This window comes from Embiotoca jacksoni, unplaced genomic scaffold (genome assembly GCF_022577435.1).
Source record: "Embiotoca jacksoni isolate LCO1_2020_lvr unplaced genomic scaffold, fEmbJac1.0.p SCAF_16, whole genome shotgun sequence".
Lineage (NCBI taxonomy): Eukaryota > Metazoa > Chordata > Actinopteri > Embiotocidae > Embiotoca > Embiotoca jacksoni.
Genome location: NW_027185296.1, coordinates 6,268,703 through 6,288,711, shown reverse-complemented (window position 1 = coordinate 6,288,711; position 20,009 = coordinate 6,268,703). Strand labels below are relative to the sequence as shown.

Here is a 20,009-nt window from a genome sequence, read left to right as displayed (position 1 = left end):
GTGCTGACTAACAGAATGACAGAGGCTTTGAGTGTCTCAGTGCTGAGTGACAGCAAACTGTCAGGGCTTTTGTGTGGCTCTGCTGCCGTCTTTTCATTTCAGATGCTGCCAGAGAGGGAGGGACCCATCTATTGCAGCCGCAGTTGAGTGAAAAGGCACCTAGGAGGCATCTTTGAGCTTGTCAGACACAAGAAATCTAATCCAGACAGCTAAGAATTGGAATTCAAATGAGAAACCCGAAAATAGCAGCTGTCTCTGCATAATTGGAACAAATAGAAGGTGGATGTGTGGCAGAAAATAAAAACAAGAAAACAACGGGAATGTAACGTGACTCTATTTGCTGACAGTTCCAATAAGCTGGGGAGAGCCGTGCCACAGGCAGGCTGTTGTTTGTAGCTGGGCAGCTTATAGTTTCTGTCAAACTGGTGCTGATTTCTGATCTCGTAGGTCACAATTATGTGCCCCCCTACCATTCCTCCTTCATCCCTTCCTGCTGCCATCCTCCCCTTCTCTTTAACCCCCCTCTGGTGTCCTAAGCAGCATTTAATTGTGGAGGGCTGAGCCGGGGAAGGAGTAATCAGATGAGAACGGAGGCAGGGGGAATCACGTGGATATAGACTCGCTAACGGGGGATTATTAATACTGGCGTCTTGATTGAACTTCAGCTGTTCTCCCTTGCAAATTGGAAGTGGGGTGGGGGCGGATGGAGTAGTGACATAGAGGGGAGGAAGAGAGGAGAGAGTTGCAAAGACCAAGGATGATAAGGGGTTCTCAGAAGAGAGCAGAGAGTAACCGGGAGAGGAGACAGAGATAGAGATGGGGAGAGAAGAGGGAAATAGAGAAAGGGAGTTAGAGCAGTGAGAGGGAGTGGGAGGAAGAAAGAGCGAGGATAGGAGGCAGCGCAGCGCAGTGCGGGGGGGAGAGAGAGAGAGAGAGATGTAGAGACAGGAAGCCTCCACCGCTAGCGAGCCAGTGAGACGCAGGCAGGCGGAAAGAGAAGACGGAGAGAGAGAGAGAGAGAGAGAGAGAGAGAGAGGCCCTCAGCATCTCCAAGGCCGGCCCAATGAGGGGGTGAGGGGCTCAAGAGCACTACAACGGACAGAGTAGTGGGAGGAGAAGCTGAAGGGAAGAGAAGAGGGAGAAAAGGCAGGGCGATAAAATCAGAAGCAGGCTTCAGCAGGAAAAGGGGAGAGGGTGGGTGGGACCTGAGCCGAGAGGGGTAAAAGCAGATAAAAGTTTTGGAGAGTGAGAGGGAAGGGGAAAAGAGCGTAAACATCAGAGTGGATAGAGCATACGTTAATGGCAAAGGTAGGAGGAGATTCATGGAAGAAGAGGAGGAAGCTCTCTGTGTCTCAGGAGTCCTCCTGGTCCTCTCCTGCTTCTTCTTCATTCTGTGAGGCTGCTGGACATCATCCATCACTATGTTCTCCGACAGCGGGGCTCCGGCACCTGGGGAGCAGAAAGCCTTCAAGTCGCATACCGCTCACTTCATCCCGTGGCTGCGCAATACTCTGAAGCCTCACCACAGCAGTGACCTGGGGCTCAACGGACCGTACAAATCCGGCTCAGAGGCCCGCAACAACCTGACCCCACTGGAGCGAGCCAAGGGGATCGGTTTCTTCTCCATCCAGGGGAAGGAGCGGGCAAAAAAGGCTGAAGTTCGGTGTAATGGCGTGGGGATGGCGAGGATGCTGCCAGTGGTGCTGAGGGGGCACCACATCCTGCCAGGGAGTCTGGGGAAGCAGAGGGAGGAGAGTCCTGCCAGGTGGAAACAGACTAAAGAGCTGGATGCAGACCCCAACACACAGATCAGCCCAGGGGACGGTCCGCAGGGTCTGGATGACGGCTCCTCCACCGCTCAGGACAAGCACAACTTTGTTAGGAACCACAGCAGCCACCTGAGCCCACGTCAGCCGCAGAGTGAACAGACTGGCACCTCAGTCAGGAAGTATGGGCCACTAGTGGGACCCCCTCCTGTTCCTGTTCCTGCACTTCTCACCGAGGAGCCAAACTGTAAGGTGCCTGTTGTGATGTGTACGGAGGACAGAAGGGGGAAGGTGTGGGACTACTCCAGCCGTACTACCTACCGCCTGCAGAGAGACCTCCATTCATCCAGCTGGCAGAGCTCAGACACTCAGGGACTAATAGAGAGGCAGCATGGGTTCAGCTCCGGCTTCGGCTACATCAATAAACACAGCAGGAGCTCGCAAAGCCAGAGAGACCTGACGGCGCTGAGGGAGCCACCTGTGGAGGGTTTCTATGGGCCCCTCAATGGAGCCATCTTCTCCACTGAGGTTCCTCACAGAGGCCTGAGCTGCTCCGCAACTCTCCGAGCCCCCAGGAAACCCAGACCGAGCTCAGAGGGGGTCACAGTCCTGGGTCCCAATCAGACGTGGGTCCGGAACAGACCACGCAGTGAAGTGGAGTCACAAAGGAGGGAAGCAGACTGCAGCAGGAAGGTGGTTCGGAACCAAATCAAACGAGTGGTGGACAACCTAGAGCAGGTTCTCAAAGCTCTGAGGGACGTCCACCAGGAAATGAGAGAGGTAACGTGACTGATTATTGTTGATTCTGCAAAGACACAACAAGACAAAAGATATTTAGTGTCTCAAATCATCACATTTCTTTCCAGGACTTTGCTGTATCCTCTTACATTAAATTAGACACTTTCGTCATGCAGGAAATGTTCATGACGTTTATGCTTAAGGGCTTGAGGTCTTGTGCACCTACAGATAACAAGCCAGAGTACAAATGCACGTCCTCAGCAGAATTGAATATGCATTAATAAGTCAGCAGCAGGTTTGCATGAATCCGGCACAATTTGCCAACTGTTTCTCTAACTCCTCTGTCATCTGTCTCCAGACATAAGCGGCACTTGTGCTCTAGTCATGCACACATTTTCATAGAGGTGAATGAGACAATAGCTATGCCCCATTTGCCTGATGCATTCAGAGGTTGTTGAAATGATGTTGTCTGACATCAGGCAAAGCTTTCCTCTCTGCATCTCTCTTTCCTCCTCTCACATCCCCTCTCTCATCTCCTCCTCCACTCTCCCTTCTTATGGACAGATGCTGCTCCGGGCACAGCTGGATAGCGTCTGATGCTTTTTGTAATCCATTTATGTCAGAGTATCTCGGCCTCGTATTCTGACCCATCCAGTAAGAGTCACACGTAAATCTCAGCTCGTGGCATTTTGATCTGCATCTGCAGGGTCACAGCTAACCCTAAAGTAGTAACCTCATCATCCTGGCCGGTGAGGTTTTGTGTGACAGCATTAATGTAACACTGATGACAGAGCACATAGGCTTCACAAACAGATGATGAGGAGGAGGGGCTGCAAGCAGACACTGCAATGGAAAATCTAAAAAATTTCACAACAGAGACGACAGATCAAAGGAAGATAAAGCATCAGAGAAGACTTTGGTCACATATTTATTTCAAAACCCTTTTTAATCATTCTGTTGCATGAGCAGCAAGCAGAGGCATTGATAATTTAATAATCAATCACTGTATAAAAAGGAATTGGAGTGAGCCTTTAAAACATTTTAGACAGAGACTAAACAAATATTACAGCAACACTAAAGACCTCTCTCTCTCATGCAGAGGGAGAAAAAAAAACATCAGAAAAAGCAAACTCAGACATGAATATGATCGTGATCTTCTGCCGAGGCAGTTTGACAGATCAAAAACTGCACTATGACTCAGAACGTCAGGCGAAACAGCAGCAGAGTTAAAGAGTTAAATGAAACTTAAATGACTGAGCTCCACAACAAAGGTCTCTGAGCACTCATCAGCACTGTGAGGATACCTGAGACGTCCAAAAAACATTGTTTTTAACAAACACTCGGGAGCGGCAGATGAAAACCAGGGTCGCCTGCTTTTTTATCTCCTCTGATTCCTGACATTGACAAGCAGCACCTGCCCAGAGTCACTTGATGTGCTCTACTTCAAAGTAATATGAAATGCCCTGCTAAAAAAGCTACAAAAAAAAAAAAAAAGACAAATCAGGTCATCTCTTGACAACAGCAAGGATGTTGTTGAACACAGAGAACACTACAATACTTCATCCAGCATGGGCCCAGGATTCATCTGTGCACACAGAGCAGGTGGTGAGATAGGTCAAACATTTTCCCCAGTGTAATTTTCTCCAATCTCCCCAGCCTCTATCACTGTACACGTGAGTGTGTGTGTGTGTGTGTGTGTGTGTGTGTGTGTGTGTGTGTGTGTGTGTGTGTGTGTGTGTGTGTGTCTTTGTGTTGAGCATTTATGTGTGCTGTGCATCACATGCTCTGCATTCATTTAAATAAATGCATCCACACATGTATGCCTGTGTATGATGTATTGTCCTGTATAATGTGCTTTTTACGATCCAGTAAGAGGTATTAGCTGAGAAGCTCCTTTACATTTTGCTTACATTCACTTTTAGTAATCTTATCCTTTCTTGGCTGATTTCAACATGTTTGCATTATGCGGCATACCTAAAGATTAGAGCTATACATATACAAATACAGACTTAAAAACTATTTATTTTACGATACAGTGCAGAGGCTGCAGTTCTACACTTATCAATCATTTTGTTAGCAATGACTCATATTGAAAGAAGTCTCCCAGATGTCCTTGTGGCTTAGGAGTTCAAGCTGCTGACCAAGTAAACACAATGTCTCCAGTTCAAATTCAGCCGGGGATCTTTGAGTGGATATTGGATCTGTCTTCTGTTTCCCCTCGGTCGCTGTCACTTCTATACTGCTTGCTGTCTGCTGCCCACGCAGGCAAAGGTGGAAACTGTTAATTGTTAATTAACAGATGAGATGATCCAGTAAAGATTAATCAAGATGTTTTCAAATGTGAGTTTTGAAATCGTTAATTAAGAAAATTTAATCCAACATTTTTCACTTGAATGTGTTTTATTGACTACAAGAGTGATGGAAACAGACGATAACCCGCAAACAATTTTAATTCCTTACATTTAAGGGGTACTTATTGTGACACTTTCCTGAAGTCGGGGGCTCAGAAGGGAAAGTTAGAACAAAAAAGGGTCAAAACTGAAGCATCAGAGGTTGTGATGTCACTCTTGGTGTCTTTCATTAAACCCTCTCTGCTTGGTAACTAAAGCTTTCTGTAAAAAAAAAAAACCTCTGAAGTTTCTTAGCTCAGGCTGCAGTAACCGACAACATCACCATGATATCATCTGTTTTTACAGGCTCAGTACTACTCCTTGTTGGAGGTAAACTGATCTCTTCATATAAAAACAGTGGAGCGCCCTGTTTTCAGTCCATTACGTCTCTTTTTTCACCACCATGCTGCCTGAAGGCCCCTAACCTCTAGGGGCCCCAAAAGTTTACTTTACTCTATCTCTGTCTGCAGGATTTGATTAATTTTCTGGCAAGTTGTTCGTCTGAAGAAAAATAACAGCTCCTCCAGGCTCTCTCAAAATCTAGTTTTAAAACATGAAATATTGCAGTTTATACTGAGCTCATTTATTGTAAACGTGAATTTTATCAAATTATTTCAATTTTATTGACCACTGGGTGTCAAGTAATTTATTTAGAGGGAACCTCAGGCAAGGTAGTGAAATATACCCATCAATGTTCTCTGCAGCTCAAGTTATTATTAAATAAGGAAACTAGCAAATATTTACATTTGAGAACCTCTTGTTATGTAAAAATTTTCAAAATTTCCTTGACAAAAATTACTTCAATGATTAGTCACTAAATTGTTGCAATGTCACATCTAAAGTAGCATTTGGTTTCTGGGTGACTGACAGGAAATAAAGAAACTGTCATGTATAGTTGTGGTCAGTAGGGGCACAACAACAATTTGTTTTGGCCTTAGGCCCCTTAGGAAGTAATAATACTGACTGTGTCTATCAATCATTGTGTGTGTTTTCTAGGTGGTGCAACAGATTGACGACCTAACCTCGTCTATCGATCTGAATGAGAAGGAGCAGCAGCAGACTGAAGGAGGCAGCGCCAAGCCTCCCGGCGACAGCACCTACAGTTCAGGTTCCAGCTCCAGCGAGGTGACGGTAGGTAGCGCCCATCAGAGACTGTCAGAGCCTGAAAACCAGCCAAGAACCATGGACTCATCTGGCACCCTCAGGAGGGACCATCGTAGCAGGAGCCAGTCTCCACCAAATGTGCAGCTGGGCCCGGTAACCTCTGGGCTTTTATCAGACCGGAGTCAGACTCTTCGCTTCACCTGTCGTCTGGGTTCTTCTCCCAGACGAGGTGAGCGGCTGCCGTACACCAGTAATCTCCCTTCATCCAGTCCACCTCCACTTCGAAACCTCACCTCCCATGACCACTCTCTCTCTCCCCAAAGAAGCCTCCCTGTTCGGCCTCCCACTCCTGGTCTATCCCCTCTGACAGTAAACCTCCATCACCCCGGCAGCCCTGGTTCTCAGCCTCACTCCCCCAGGGCCTCCTCCTCCTCCATCGGGATCAGCCCCGTCTCCCTTCCTTCCACTCTGTCTCCGAAGCTTTACCCGCCCCCTGCCCTTAGCCCTTCTGTCATCGTAGAGACCAAAGTCTGGTCTTATCAGACCCCACAAAGTGACCTTCCATATGCTGGTTCACTCTCACCTTCATCCACCCAGCCTCCGTCTGCCAGCTGCCCACCCACCAATTCAGAGACTCAAACTGCGTCCATCGCTGACAGAGCGAGGAGAGCATCCGCAGCAGGACCCTCACACGTGGGCACCGCCTCTGCAGCCACGGCAAAACCACCTACAGTACAAGGCCGCAGAGGTCGCAAGCCTCCACCTTATCCTCATCACAGACTTTCCGACCTCACAAAGAAAGGGAGGGAGCCCCGCAAAGCTCCTCCGTACCCCGAGAAAAGAAGGCTGCTCTCGACCACAGTGTGAGACGATGCAGCAAGAGGGGGAGGCTGATCGAACAGAGCCATATTCACAGCACCAGCCACAAGTCTGCAAGAGCGAGGAGTGATTTAAGGCTCGCCAAGTTGAGCTGAGACCAAGTTTCCAAGGTGACAGGGCACAACTTGGGGTGAGTATGTCAGGAGGAACAGCTTGATTCAGCTTACGCCTTTTTCCCTCTCTCCTTCTACACAGATCTCTTGGGTACATACACTGAACATACACAGGGCATCAGAGCATCTGTCTCGGTTCCTGCTCTGGTAACAAGAGCCTCTATACAGATGTTCACTTTACACACCAGCTCTCAGGCAAATTGCACAATTAAAGGGCAAAGGAGAAGTTCTAATTAGATCAAAATGTGAAGGAAATTGTAATTATTGCAAAGATGACAAGACAAAGTAAGAAGTGATTACTTTAGTGCACTTCAGCCCATGCAGCCAGACACATCTCTTCACATGCATCAACATTGTCTGGGGCAGATAATTGCTGTCAGGAGTCGTGATGGTATAACGAGAACTCAGCGCAGCTCTGACTACTTTTGCTCAGCGGTGTGAAAAGCACATGCGGGGGAAGTGAGGTCAGAGATCTGTGATAGATCTGGAGACAAGAAAAGGTCTCATAATATGAGAAACTTAGCGAGGCTAGGTAAGAATTAAACAGGCCGAGTGGCTCTGAACTGACTGGGTCACCAGCACAGCGCCGGGGCCAGCGTCACGGGAGACAGGGGGCAGCTGGCCATTCGTTGTACCCTTCACCGTGCCCCTGTTGTTACAAAAATCCCATCTCCTTTGCTGCCTCTGGCTCGACCGACCCGGCCACGATCTCCATCTGTTCCCCTCCAAATGTCAGGAGATGCAAAGGGAGAAAATAGGGAGAAAATAGGGAGAAAATAGGAGGCAGGTGTGTGAGAGAGGAAAAAGAGAAAAGCAGACACGAGTATGCCAGACGGATTGATTACGTAAATACTGCACAGCAAATCGATGGCTCATTTATCTAGGGCGTATGTTGTCCTCTCTGGAAATTATACCCTATATTTTCTCTTATAAATAAATCCAATGAAAAGACTAAAACCGACACTGTTTTAGTCCAACTCTCAACACTTTGACTTATTAATTACTTTCTGTCTGTAGCACTGAGCACCAAGCAGTGAATCTTAAAAACTGGCTCGCAGATATCTAGTTTCAGTTTTAAAAAAAGACTCACATATTTCCCAGAACAACTGGGCCTTGTAGGTATTAGAAAACGTTACTCAAACAGGAGTGAGTTATGTTTTTGCTGTGGACTATTTTCAGCTGGGGATTAATACATATTTGGTGCTCTGGAGAACATTGCCAGCACCAGGATGGTGTATGTGGGATTGAATAAAATACATCACAGAGCTATTGTTCATGATGAAGAAACATAGTGCAACTTTGTGACTCATATATAGCACTTGATACTTGCTCATGGTGTCAGTTTATTGTTGGTTCTGGACTTTTGATGGGATTTCCTGACAAAAAGAAAAACTATGAATAATACCAGAATTATTGCCTCACTCAAAGGTCCACTCTTCTATGATGTGCAAATATGCAACTGCAACCAGTATCTGGATATATTTCCAAAACTACTACATTGATGTCAAAATACACTTGCGCCTCGCTGAAGTCTCACTTCTCAGCTGTCTTACTGGCTTCTGTTTCCCCCATGAAACCACTGAGTTCTCCACTGCTTGCTCTATTAAGTTTGAACAAGTACGTGTGTATCCCAGAGGATCACTGGTGAATGTTGTAATGTGTAGTGACTCTATTTCTAGAATGGCCTATATTTTGTCTCTATTAAACTTTACTGCCATCTATTGGATTTTAAGATGTGGCATTTAGTCAGCCAAATAGTCTATCTTGCGATGAAAGTGAAAAATAATTTGTGGATCCAACAGCGTGATTTAGAGCCACTCCAAAAGGTTCTCCCTTGTCCCATGTCACACTCGTCCACCAATTTTTCTGTAATACTGCTGTCAAACAGACAAACCACACCAAAAACACAGCCTTCCTGGCGGAGCCAACAAGAGGAGTCTACTGTCATGAGGCTGTACTTAGGCACAACAATACTAAATGCAAACATTATCGTGCTAACATGCGGTGACATTCACCGTCATACTTTAGAGGGCTAAGATGCTAACACTTGCCATTTAACACTAGAACAACAAGAATGCCATTAGTTTTCCAGGGATTGGATAAAAAAAAAAAAAAAAAAAAAAGTAAAGACCTGGACAAAGTGAAATTGTTAAGTTATTACAGTTCGTCTTGAATGTCTGCACCACATGTCACGGCTATCAGCTCAATAGTTAAGAGAGAGAAGAAGGGAAGGATATTTCAGTCTGGACAATGGTGGTTCAACCAGCTGCTAAGAGAGCGGCTAAAAATGTTTCTGATCAAAGCTCTTTAATGCACGCCATCGTAATCTAGGCCAGTTCTTGGCAGGATAGTGCATATATTTTCCTGATGGTTGTACTGTGAGGGGAAAAGTTGAAAGCAAACATCTCTACTGGTGCCAGATGGTAAACAGTAGTGATATGTGTGCAGGGTTTGGATGACAGCATCGAGGCAGCTCGCAGTCCCATAGACCGAGTGAACTGATGGTAAACAAAGAGCTATTGTGCTTCAGAGACGTTTTACTCGATGGAACAACTGACTTGAGAACAAAGTGTCAAAATCTTTTTCCACAAGGCCACAAAACTGGAAATCACAGTTGGAAATAGTCACAGCTTTGCTATAAAATGCTTTAATTACAAGTAGGAGACTCTGTGGGAGTTGCTTTGCACAGCTTGTTGTGATCTTGTTGAAACTCAGCATTGCCAAAGTGCTACTACACAAGAGAGTCTCATAAAAATTCAGATGTTTCATAGCTACATTTTCTTGCACTTTAGACGTGAAGTTCCTGCATCAAACAAACTGATGCCAATTTAAAGACAATCTGCATTACTGATTTTCTCTTGGCTTAAGATGAATAAATCCCCTGCTCACTCTATATCTCTATAAGCCCGCAAAGATCAGCACTCTATACATTCCCATATGTGCCTCTGGATTTAGTAGATCCTCCCTGCAAAGCCGTTCTCCCCCAGAAATTAAGAAACAATGGAAGCTCTTTATCTCATGGAAACATTTATCCGAGGACAATATATGTTAATTGAGTACACGTACAGAATACATTTTGAAGCAAATTTTTCATAATGCTTATTTTAATAGAAAGTTTCACATGAAGTCTCAGTTGTATGCTGAGAAACTGGCTAATTTAAATTAGGAATACATTAGTGCTGGGACTAAAATTACTGTTATTTTGAATAGATATGACGGGGGCATAAAACACGCTCTCCGCTGTGGCCCGGCTCCGACGGTGCTCAGAATATGTTATGCCTCAAAGCTGGCACTCAGATTTCTCCTCTTTTCATGTTTACCCTCTAACAAGGCTGTGGGAGGTTCAATCAGATCCTGATTGACATAACGAGACAAAAACATCGAGTTATCCCGAGAACAGTGAAAACACGTCTTTATTGAAACACCCATCACATTTCATCATGAGTCAGAACAATCAACAAGTAGAAAAAGAAAACATGTGCAAAGATCAGTAACATCATTTCTTTTCTTTTTCTGTCGGGTCAGGATCTGGATGTGATTATTTCCTGTCGGGACCCTGGAGGGAGCCTCGATGGTGACAAAGGGGGACAAAAGGAGGAAACGTTCCTGCAAAGCATTTCCTCAACTCCAGACTGATGAGGGGGACCCAACCCAGACCAAACAAGGTTCAACATTCGCACATAATGTAACAACAGAATCAAATCAGCAAAATCCTCAAATCTGAAATCAATCCTCAGAACTCATCCTCTGGACACTTGTGTGGATCTTAGAGGGCTGGATCAATGTCAGGCAGATAAAGGCAGCCCTTTGCTCTCCTTTCTCTCTTATGTTAGGAGCAGAGAGGAAGGGAGGGGGGGGGGCTGTAATAATGAAGCACCTCTGAAACCTGCACATTATCCTCACTGATCCACACATGTGGCGCTGAAAGATGAAAGCAAAGGGCTCAACCGGGACTCAGGAATATGTGCTGGCTTCCCTTTGCCATATGTATCATCATCCAAATGCCTGGGCGTGCCTTAAATTTCATTATTTTGGGGTTAACAATGGAACTTTGAAGTCATTGAAATAGAGTATAAATATAAAATTGCATGTCAAATATGAGAGCATTAAGAAAGATTTGCATCTTTTGCTGCATCACCTGCTACATGAGTCTAAATACAATCTAGATTAAGGAGATTTACAATGACACTGTATAGGATTTCAAATGCAAAATGAACAAACAAAGAAATCTTCAACGTATCCTGCATATCTTTCGCTTCATATCATGTTAAGAAGCTGCTATCTGATCGATTACAAGTACAGCTTCTGGCCAAAAACAAGCAAAAACAAAACAAAAACTCATCATGAGAGGTACTGATTGGTGATGTGGGGGGGGATCAAATGTGGTGCTAACAGTTATCTGGAGCAGATAAACAGAGATAGAGAGGGGGAGATGCAGACTGAGGCGCTTCTTTCAACGGCAGCTCAGAGCACAAGGCGACTGAGGAAATTGTTCTTGTTTATGTGTGTGCTATGACGATATTGGGGATTATTCACTTTCCTCTCAGGATTACACAAAACGTATAAATCCCTCCCTAGTCTAAATATGTTATCTATACTCGATAAGCCTCCGGACACCAATCCTCCAAATATTCATATACATCCCCAGTGGATTAAGCAGAATTATTCTCTGTAAATTTTATAGCCTCAGAAACTAAGAAAGCACTTTCTCTTAGGGCACAAATTTAACGAGAGCAAAAGTCTCGATACTTAACTGATACCTCACTGATTTATCTTTTGTCCCGAGTAGCATGAATCCACTAAGGTAAGAAAAGACCAGATAATTAATGTACTGACGCGCAAAGTGCTCTCACGGCAATACCAGAACCATCCTACTTCAATTTTTGTTTGTCACTTAGGAAGAAATCCATCCTTCAGTGGCTACTGAGGGAAACACAGACTCAGAGATCATCAAGCTGCTCTGATTGGTCCAACGCCATGTCAGACTTCTGACCAATTATAGCTCGTCGTGTCCTGTCCGTCCAATGGCCGTCAGCTTGGAGAGTTGGGCTCTGAACTTTCCGTCGCTGTGGGTCACTAGAAGTCAGGAGGGAGAGCAAATTACTGTCACCGACAATATAACAACAAAAACAACAAGGACACACAGCGTCAGTTTTGCAAAGCACCTGAAAGCAGCCGGTAACTGCAGAGTCAGCAGTTTCAGACCTGCAGGTCCAGTCCAACCTGCACTGCCTGGTGCCAAGCACAGCCACATCAGCAGATTATACCTGTAGATTGTGATGTGCTCTGTGATCTATGCAGAAGGTGAGGTAGCAATTGTGGCACTTGTGCCACCTGCAGGCAACGAGTTACTACAGCAGCTGCTGTTTGTGTGTTTATGTTTTCCATATTCAGCCTGAAAAATGGAATAGTTTTGTTTACCGGAGCAGATTTTCTGCTGAGTAAGAAAGACCTCAGTGTTCATAGTGTTGCTGCTGCTGTTCTTTAGATTACTTTAGAGAAAAAGGGTGGTGGGTCCTTTTAGCAATGTTCATTTGTCCAAAACAAAAAACAAACAGGGGCAGGATAAGAACTTTAACAATAAAGGCTGACTATGTTGTGCCCAGTGCTAAATATTTGATTATGAACTTGGCTGTTGCTGTATAAATGTATGTGCAGGTTTGTCTGTTGTTTGTTAGTAATGCTAAATCATTCGCTATGGACGGGTAATTATTTATACAGTTCTACAACACTTGTCTGACATTCATGTGTCTGAAAATGTTAAAGGAATTCTTCAGTATTTTGGGAGAAGAACTTATTTGCGCTCTCTCAGAGTGAAAAGAAAAGGTAGATATCACTCTCATGTCTGTGCATTAAGTACAGAGCATAGCTTCGCATAAAAACTAGCAGCAAGGGACAAAAGCTAGCCTTCCCCTTCCAACCACTTCATCTGTAGCATAAGTTGGATGTAATTTTCTGAGGCCAAACGTAAACAGAATTTTAAAACAAAAACAATGTGTTTTTTTTTTACTTGTAATCATTTTTTCTCAAAGGGCAGCTTGCAAAAGAAGGGAGACCAAAAACACACAAAAAATGGGCCAACATCCAATTGTTTTGTGGTTTACATGAATTGTCTCCCTGTATGAATTTGTGGAAAAGTGTTTGCTCTGATTATTTTCCAAAGCACTCACACACATCACACCTGCTGTGAATCTCTTCAGTTGTAATCCTCATTGCCTGACATTGCCAAAACCAACAGCAGCTATTTCTCGTTGCCTGCAGGTGGAGACATTAACGTGTCCTTATCTATAGGTCTTTATCTATAGTTCCTTTCCTTGCCTATAGGCGGTGCAGTTTGATCAGACAGTGACTGAACTGTTCCCCCTTGTGGAGACTCTGCAGCTAAACATGACCACAAAAGTTTGTGCGCGTGTTGCAAGCCTCATAATCGGTGCACTTTTCACCTAAAATGAGTCATTTGCATACTGTACTACTGTTAAGCAGTCTATCCCTAGAAATCATGACTGCAAGTGTTTTCCAGTGATGGGATTAGCCTTAAATCTGTGCTAGTTGTGGGGTTTGTCGTCTGTAAGCCTCTGTACTCGTGTCTAATCTGCTGAAAATGACAGTTACAGTAAATTGCTGGTCGGTGTGGCTTGTCAAATCCTGCTAATCACAGTCTGGAACTGAAGCCGCGGTGGGGATTTGTGCAGGAACTGAATAACAACAAATAATGCTACAGGGACAAATGACAGCCCACTCACATCTGGAGCATATGCTTCAGAGGGAAATCAGCAGGGAACTTGCAATGTGATTGGTGGGGAGGGGGGGGGGGCGGGGCGGCACTGATGTGACAAGCAGAGGGAGTTGATTGACTACTTGAAAATACAATCAATTTCTCACCTGTTGATTCTCCTATGGTAAATTCTTCTGGCTTCAAAGGCAAGTCACTGTGTCCTGCTGCGGCTGTCTGCGCCTGAACACACACAGCAGCCATGATGAAGAGGAGGAGGAGGAAAACGAGGGGAAGAGAGAGAAAGAAACAGTAAAAAAAAAAGAAAAAGAGAAAAATTAAACAGGATGAGAGGCGGCACAATTTCTTTTCGCAACAGACGGGCCGGGAAAGTAAAAGGATGTGACGGCAAGGTCAAGGAGATGCTGCGCGTGGGTGGCAGGTGTGTTTGTGTACGCCGGGTTATTTTTGTCCCATCAGTTAGCGAACTTATTTTCTGTGTGTTTGTCTTTTGCTTTCAGGGCACGGAGCCAGAGCAGGAGGAGGAAACATGTGCTCTCACTAATGACAGTGTCAGGACTGTCCTTGCTGGGGGAAGGAGGCGTGTCAAGGTGTGCTTCACTTCACAGACCACCGCATCAGACACGGCACAACCTCCGCTAAGTGACTGAGCTCAGGCCGAGTCCAGACATTAACCTTCCACGAAACATCATGCGCAAAAGACGCGATTCCGAGTTGGACTTCGAGACCAAATAAAGTTACTCCGACTGTCTCGGCTCGTGTTAGTCGGTGAAAGTCGCTACACCAGCGCCGACGTAGCTCGAGCCATCATGAGAGGACAACGGCTCTAAAAAAGCTCAGGGACATGTGGAGGGCAGGTTGGGTTTCCATGGAGACATAAGTATTAGTGGAGGGATGTGCAGTAAAGAAAGAGTGAGGTCCATACTGCAAGTGGCAGCATGTATTATTCAGTCCGAGCAAGGACTGTGTGGTCAGGTACACCGTGTCTCTCAGGTGACAATGTGAGGTGGCGTTTAATCTCAAGCAGAAAGAACTCGGAATCGTCACGATTACGTTACGAGAAACTTCGCGAGGTGCGAGTTTCATAGCAGCACTTCTAGAGCCGACGTCTGTGGTTGGGTTTTAGTTGGCGAGAAAAGTGACAGAATATCATTATTTATTGATTGATTTCAGAATGACCAACTGTCGCCTCTTCTTTGATATGACAGTTGTGCCGACATTTAGAGCAGAAACAATCAAATAGACGACAGAAAATCAATCTGCTACAATTTTAATAGCTGATTAATCACTGAGGGCATTTATTAAGCAACACTGCAAAACAGCATTTTGGATCGAGCGCCTCAAATCTTTCCTCTTTTTATATGACTGTTAAATTGAATATCTTTGGGATTTAGACTGTCAATCAGACAAAACAAGACATTTTTAAGAAATGTACTTGGGCTTTAGGAAACCAAGTTGGACATTTAATAAACTAAATTAATGATTTAGAATTGAAAAAATAATCAGTAGGTTGATTGAAAACAACAACAAAAAAAAATCTTGTAATCCTAGGTTTGTGCTGTATCGTATCATTCATGTTATTATTGGTATAATTTTACTATTAAAAATTAAAATTTATATCAATTATAATGACAATATTTCTACTTGTTAACATAATGACTTTATATCATTATGCAGTGTAACAGTATGAAGGACACTGCATAACTTAGCACAGCAACAACAAGCATGGGGGAGTTAGTTCCATGAGTGACTTCAGTAGAGTAGAAGAGGTACAACAAACTGCTGTAATCTTAGTTTTTACTGAATATTTGAAAGCAAACTATTATGTTTATGCTGACATATAAAACTATAACACTTATTTTGTTGCAATTGTATGTTATTGAAATTAATAATAAAATATTTTTCAATATTTTGTTGTCAAGAATGTTGTTATTGAGAAATACCCCGAAATATTGTGATATAGTTTAAGAGCCACGTCGTACACTCCCTCACCTCTCAACGAAACAAAAGTCTGAAGACACCTGATCTTTCTCGTGAATCATACAAAAAATGGGACTTGGATGAACACTTGGTCTTACAGAAATGTCACATGCACTTCATACTGTACACATATCCAGGAAAGAGGCTCACAGTGTCATTAACAAGTTGACGGTCCCAGCTGTTTGCATCATAAACCAACATGTGGTCCACAAAAAGTAAAAGAAGCTGCAGGACAGAAAAGTCTGCCTCTCATTTCATCCCCGAGTCTGACACATGCATTGCCGTGTTGCTGATACAGAGGTGGACAGTTTGTTTTTTTACAGGTTCTGCAAAAATGTCCATCATCAGTATTCCGCCTTGATATTTTGACATTAGTGCAGATACCCAGAAATGATTTTTGACACCTGAGTGAGAGGCTTTAATCTCGACACTGACAGTGTGCCTGAGACGGCGAGGAAACCACCAAGAAAAGGTTTTTACAACAGTTGGTCTTTGTCCTGCGAGCATGTTGCTGTCCAACACAGGCAGCATTCAAACTAATCACTCAGCAGGAGAAGAGCTGAGGAGCAAAGCCTCACAGGGTTTGTGTTGTTGCACCAACAGAATTGTAACGGCACTCTCCAGGCTGTGGGGTGATTTTCAACAAAATGTTACTCCGAGGACTCGGGATGTGCTATTTTGTTTTTTTGATGAGCCAACACATTTACTGGGTAACCCGGGTCAGAAAAACCTGCATTGAAATCTGGATTTTAAGTCTGACTCATCATGTCTTTGACTTTCCGCAGTTAAAAGAGAAGCAAATGTAAGACGTCCATTTGAAGCCATGTTGTATTAGATTGCCCGAATTCGTTTATTGGATGTCTGGATGCTACTATTGATTTTATTATGTTAATCTAAGCAGCAAAAAAAAATAATCCATCATTTACCTTGATTTAGTATTCAGCTGAGGAGCAGGATCAGTTGACAACTTCAAAACAAACTCGTGTAAACAGAACAGCTGAAAGCTAAATTAATTGCAGTTCTTCATACTTACATAGGCATTGGCATATTCAATTTTGGTTCCCTTCAGTTCGGCTTTGAACTGAGTGAAAAACAGGTAGGATTTCCCCTGAGGCCTGGCACAAATGAAACAGAAATATTTGTTATCAACATGAAGTCATTTGCATACCTTCACTCGCTTATTAAGTCACTGTCACACATGAGTACATTTAAACCACGATGTTAGATGCTTGTTGTGCTGCTTCTTTTCTTCTTCTTCTACAACTGTCACGATCAGCTCAGATCAATAACGCGACTCGGTGGAAGCACAGACGGGACACGTGTGCAATGATGACACACTTAAAATCGGGGTCACCGAGCTGGAGGAGAGTCCCGCTGCAGTTGCGTGCGTGCGTGCGTGTGTGTGTGTGTGTGTGTGTGTGTGTGTGTGTGTGTGTGTCTCACCTCCACACAGAGCAGGAAAACAGTCTGTCGTCATCACTCAGCCCCACACTCATCAGCCATTGCTGTTTTGCAGAGAAACAAGAAGATTTCAGAATAAAACTTGCTGTAATCAATAATCAATGACATCATGCTGGTGACAGGCAGTGAGAGCAGCAGAGACACTCACCTCATTGGTTCCCCCTTGTGAGGCATACGTGAATGAGCATTCATACTCCCTCTGTGATGAGAGTCACATAGTGATAATTAGTGCATCATTAAAGCAGCATGTTACCTTTATTATTGCTCTGTCAGTTATTTTGACATGATACTAATTAAGAGTTTCAATTACTCTAATTATTTCAGAGATTTCTGACCTGGAGGTAAAATCTCAGCTAACTGCTCGGTGTCAGCAGCTAAAATTACCTTCATCACCGTCATTCATCAAGCAAACATACAAATGTGTTTTACAGCTTCAGAGACAAAGATTCGTTTTCTGCGTTTCATATCTTTAAAAATACAAATATTTGTCCGGGCTGCGGGTTTGATGACAATGTTTTAGTCCTAGAGTAACATACAGGTGTGATTTCTGTCATCATATTTGGCTGGATTTCATTTTAAGTGCAACACTTTCACATCCCTGGTGCTGTGAATGAGGAATCACTAAATTAAGCTGGAGGTGGACAGTGAATCGACATTATTGTTTCTTAAGCATAATCATATGGTGATAAAATCCTCTTATAAGGCTTTATAAAAGTATTGACTTGAGAAACATAATTATGAACTTAAAAATCAGTTAGGGACTTCACATATGGAACTGTTCACGTGATTAAATTATGTGATGTGGGATTTTGCTGACATTTTTGCCAGATTTTTTTCTGCATATCAGAATTGCAGAAAAATATTCTAATTACAGGTCTTGCCATAATGGCTTTTAACCATTGGTGTTATCAGAGGGGGACACCTGTGCATTTCCTGGTATGACAAGTCAAAATCTCCCAAGAATGTCTGCTGTGACTTCCCATGTGCATTTGTTTTGGTTTTGACTCTTCTGTGGACAAATGAACAGTAAATTAATTAAAAAATATATTAGTAATCTAAAATAAACAATAAAACAGGTCGGAGCAGTCTTTAATGTATATAAATCAGTTTAAACTTGTTTTTTTTAAGAACAGTTCACACGAATTCAGTCTCCTCCAATCAATGAAGTCGTTGCGGCGCTTCGGCAGCGACGTGTCAGCGCCTCACAGGCCGTGTCGTCATCAGGCTGCGACGGCAGCTTAGCGGTGAAATGTAGTTTTTACAGTTATGTTGTTTAAAATATATTTTTAAAAATTACACATTTCAAATGAAGGAAACACAAGGTTTATAAAACTGTAGCTGTGTGTCTTGCAAAAAAAAAAAAAAGAGATTAAAAAAAAAATAAAGACAAATAATGAAAGCAGCCACTTACAATCCCCTCCGAGAAAGTGTGCACCACTCCTCCCGGTTTGACGTTGAACTCCACCGTCTTCGCCCCTTCAGGAGAAGCGTGTCCCGGGACGGTGGCTGAAATCAACGCGAAGAAAAGCACAAGCGCCGAATTAACAACGCAGAAGTTATTGCGGTTCGCCATCTCTTCCTCCTCTGATGTGTGTCAGCTGTGAGCGGCAAAGCCTGGCTTTTTCAGGTGTCCCGTCGACTGTGAGTGTCGTCATGAACTGCGTCACAACCAACACACCAACAACAAATTACAACAACATATAAACTATTAAAAAAAAATAAAAAAAAAAAATTTAAATTTAAAAAACACACACGAAAAGTCCCTTTTTTTAAGGAGTCGACTCGTTTAAATATATTGACGTAAACAAATGTAGAGTCGATATTTCACTGTCGGCCTGCCATGTCTGGCCACACGATGTCGCCCTCGTTCACTAAATCTAATACAGTAAGACCTACTTTTATGTTTGATGGACAGGTATTACTATGACCAGCATGTCTAAATGTGGATTTATAGTCTTGTTTTTACAACTCTGAAAACGTAATATAATTAGTCAAAGGCTCAATAAACATTAGTGGCCGCAAAGTAACTAACTGAAGAACAGTTTTGTTGCGTCATTTATAATACTTTCTGCTCCATTGTAGTCTGGGAACAAGTACTTTTTACTCCACAATTTAAACTGACATGTTAATAGATTCATCTCCATCGTAATTGAACAAACTGACCGTGACAGTTAAAAGCCCTCAGCTGTTACTGGTTGCTGAAACTGTAGTTAGAACCATGTAATATAAAATCTGTTTCTAGTATGTCTGAGAAAATCAAAACGGAAAACAAACACTATATGGACATTTTGGAAGAGCCACGCAGTGTCTGTGCATCTAATTCTGTTTGGTTTAATCCGTGTCTCCGTCTTACGGCCTGGCTGTAGCCCGGGATGTTTGACTAAGGCTGTCATACTGAAGGTGTAAATAGGAGAGGGCAGAGTGCACATCACGTCCTGCTAAATTTATGATGTGCATTCACATGTCGCTGACGTCTTATTATAAGATTTCATCTCTGAATTACAGGAGAGAAAAATACATATAGAAAGGAAAGGAACAAATATTTTTCAGTGCCTTTGAATCACTAAAGATTTCTTAAAGCACACTTAACACAAGTTTGCTTTTGTGAAACACAATTAAAATCCCAAGCTCTGATTTATGATGTAACCTTGTGATAAACCTTGACAGGCTCTGGAAGCCTGTGCCTCCGCATGCAGATCTGAGGGACAAACGTGAGTACAAGTGTCATCCTTGCAGACAATCTCTGCAAAAACACACACTGGCCTGCTGAAAAACATGCAATATATTTCAACAATAAATTCTCTCCATGTATATTCTTCTCCATTTCACATTTTGTGTAACAGGA

The 20,009-nt window shown here is 43.4% G+C and overlaps 2 protein-coding genes across 2 annotated transcripts; one reads left to right on the top strand and one right to left on the bottom strand.

The window, feature by feature from the left end:
* Positions 1-1,196: 1,196 nt before the first annotated feature.
* On the top strand, positions 1,197-10,601 carry LOC138198827 (uncharacterized). Its single transcript, XM_069150505.1, has 3 exons — positions 1,197-2,546; positions 5,891-7,007; positions 10,516-10,601. The coding sequence occupies exons 1-2, from the start codon at positions 1,422-1,424 to the stop codon at positions 6,863-6,865; spliced, it is 2,100 nt and encodes a 699-aa protein (XP_069006606.1). The 5' UTR covers positions 1,197-1,421; the 3' UTR covers positions 6,866-7,007; positions 10,516-10,601.
* mydgf (myeloid-derived growth factor) lies at positions 10,386-18,792 on the bottom strand. Its single transcript, XM_069150507.1, has 6 exons — positions 18,576-18,792; positions 17,313-17,363; positions 17,147-17,208; positions 16,737-16,818; positions 13,873-13,945; positions 10,386-12,066 (listed from the first exon to the last, which is right to left on the bottom strand). The coding sequence occupies exons 1-6, from the start codon at positions 18,735-18,737 to the stop codon at positions 11,987-11,989; spliced, it is 510 nt and encodes a 169-aa protein (XP_069006608.1). The 5' UTR covers positions 18,738-18,792; the 3' UTR covers positions 10,386-11,986.
* Positions 18,793-20,009: the final 1,217 nt, after the last annotated feature.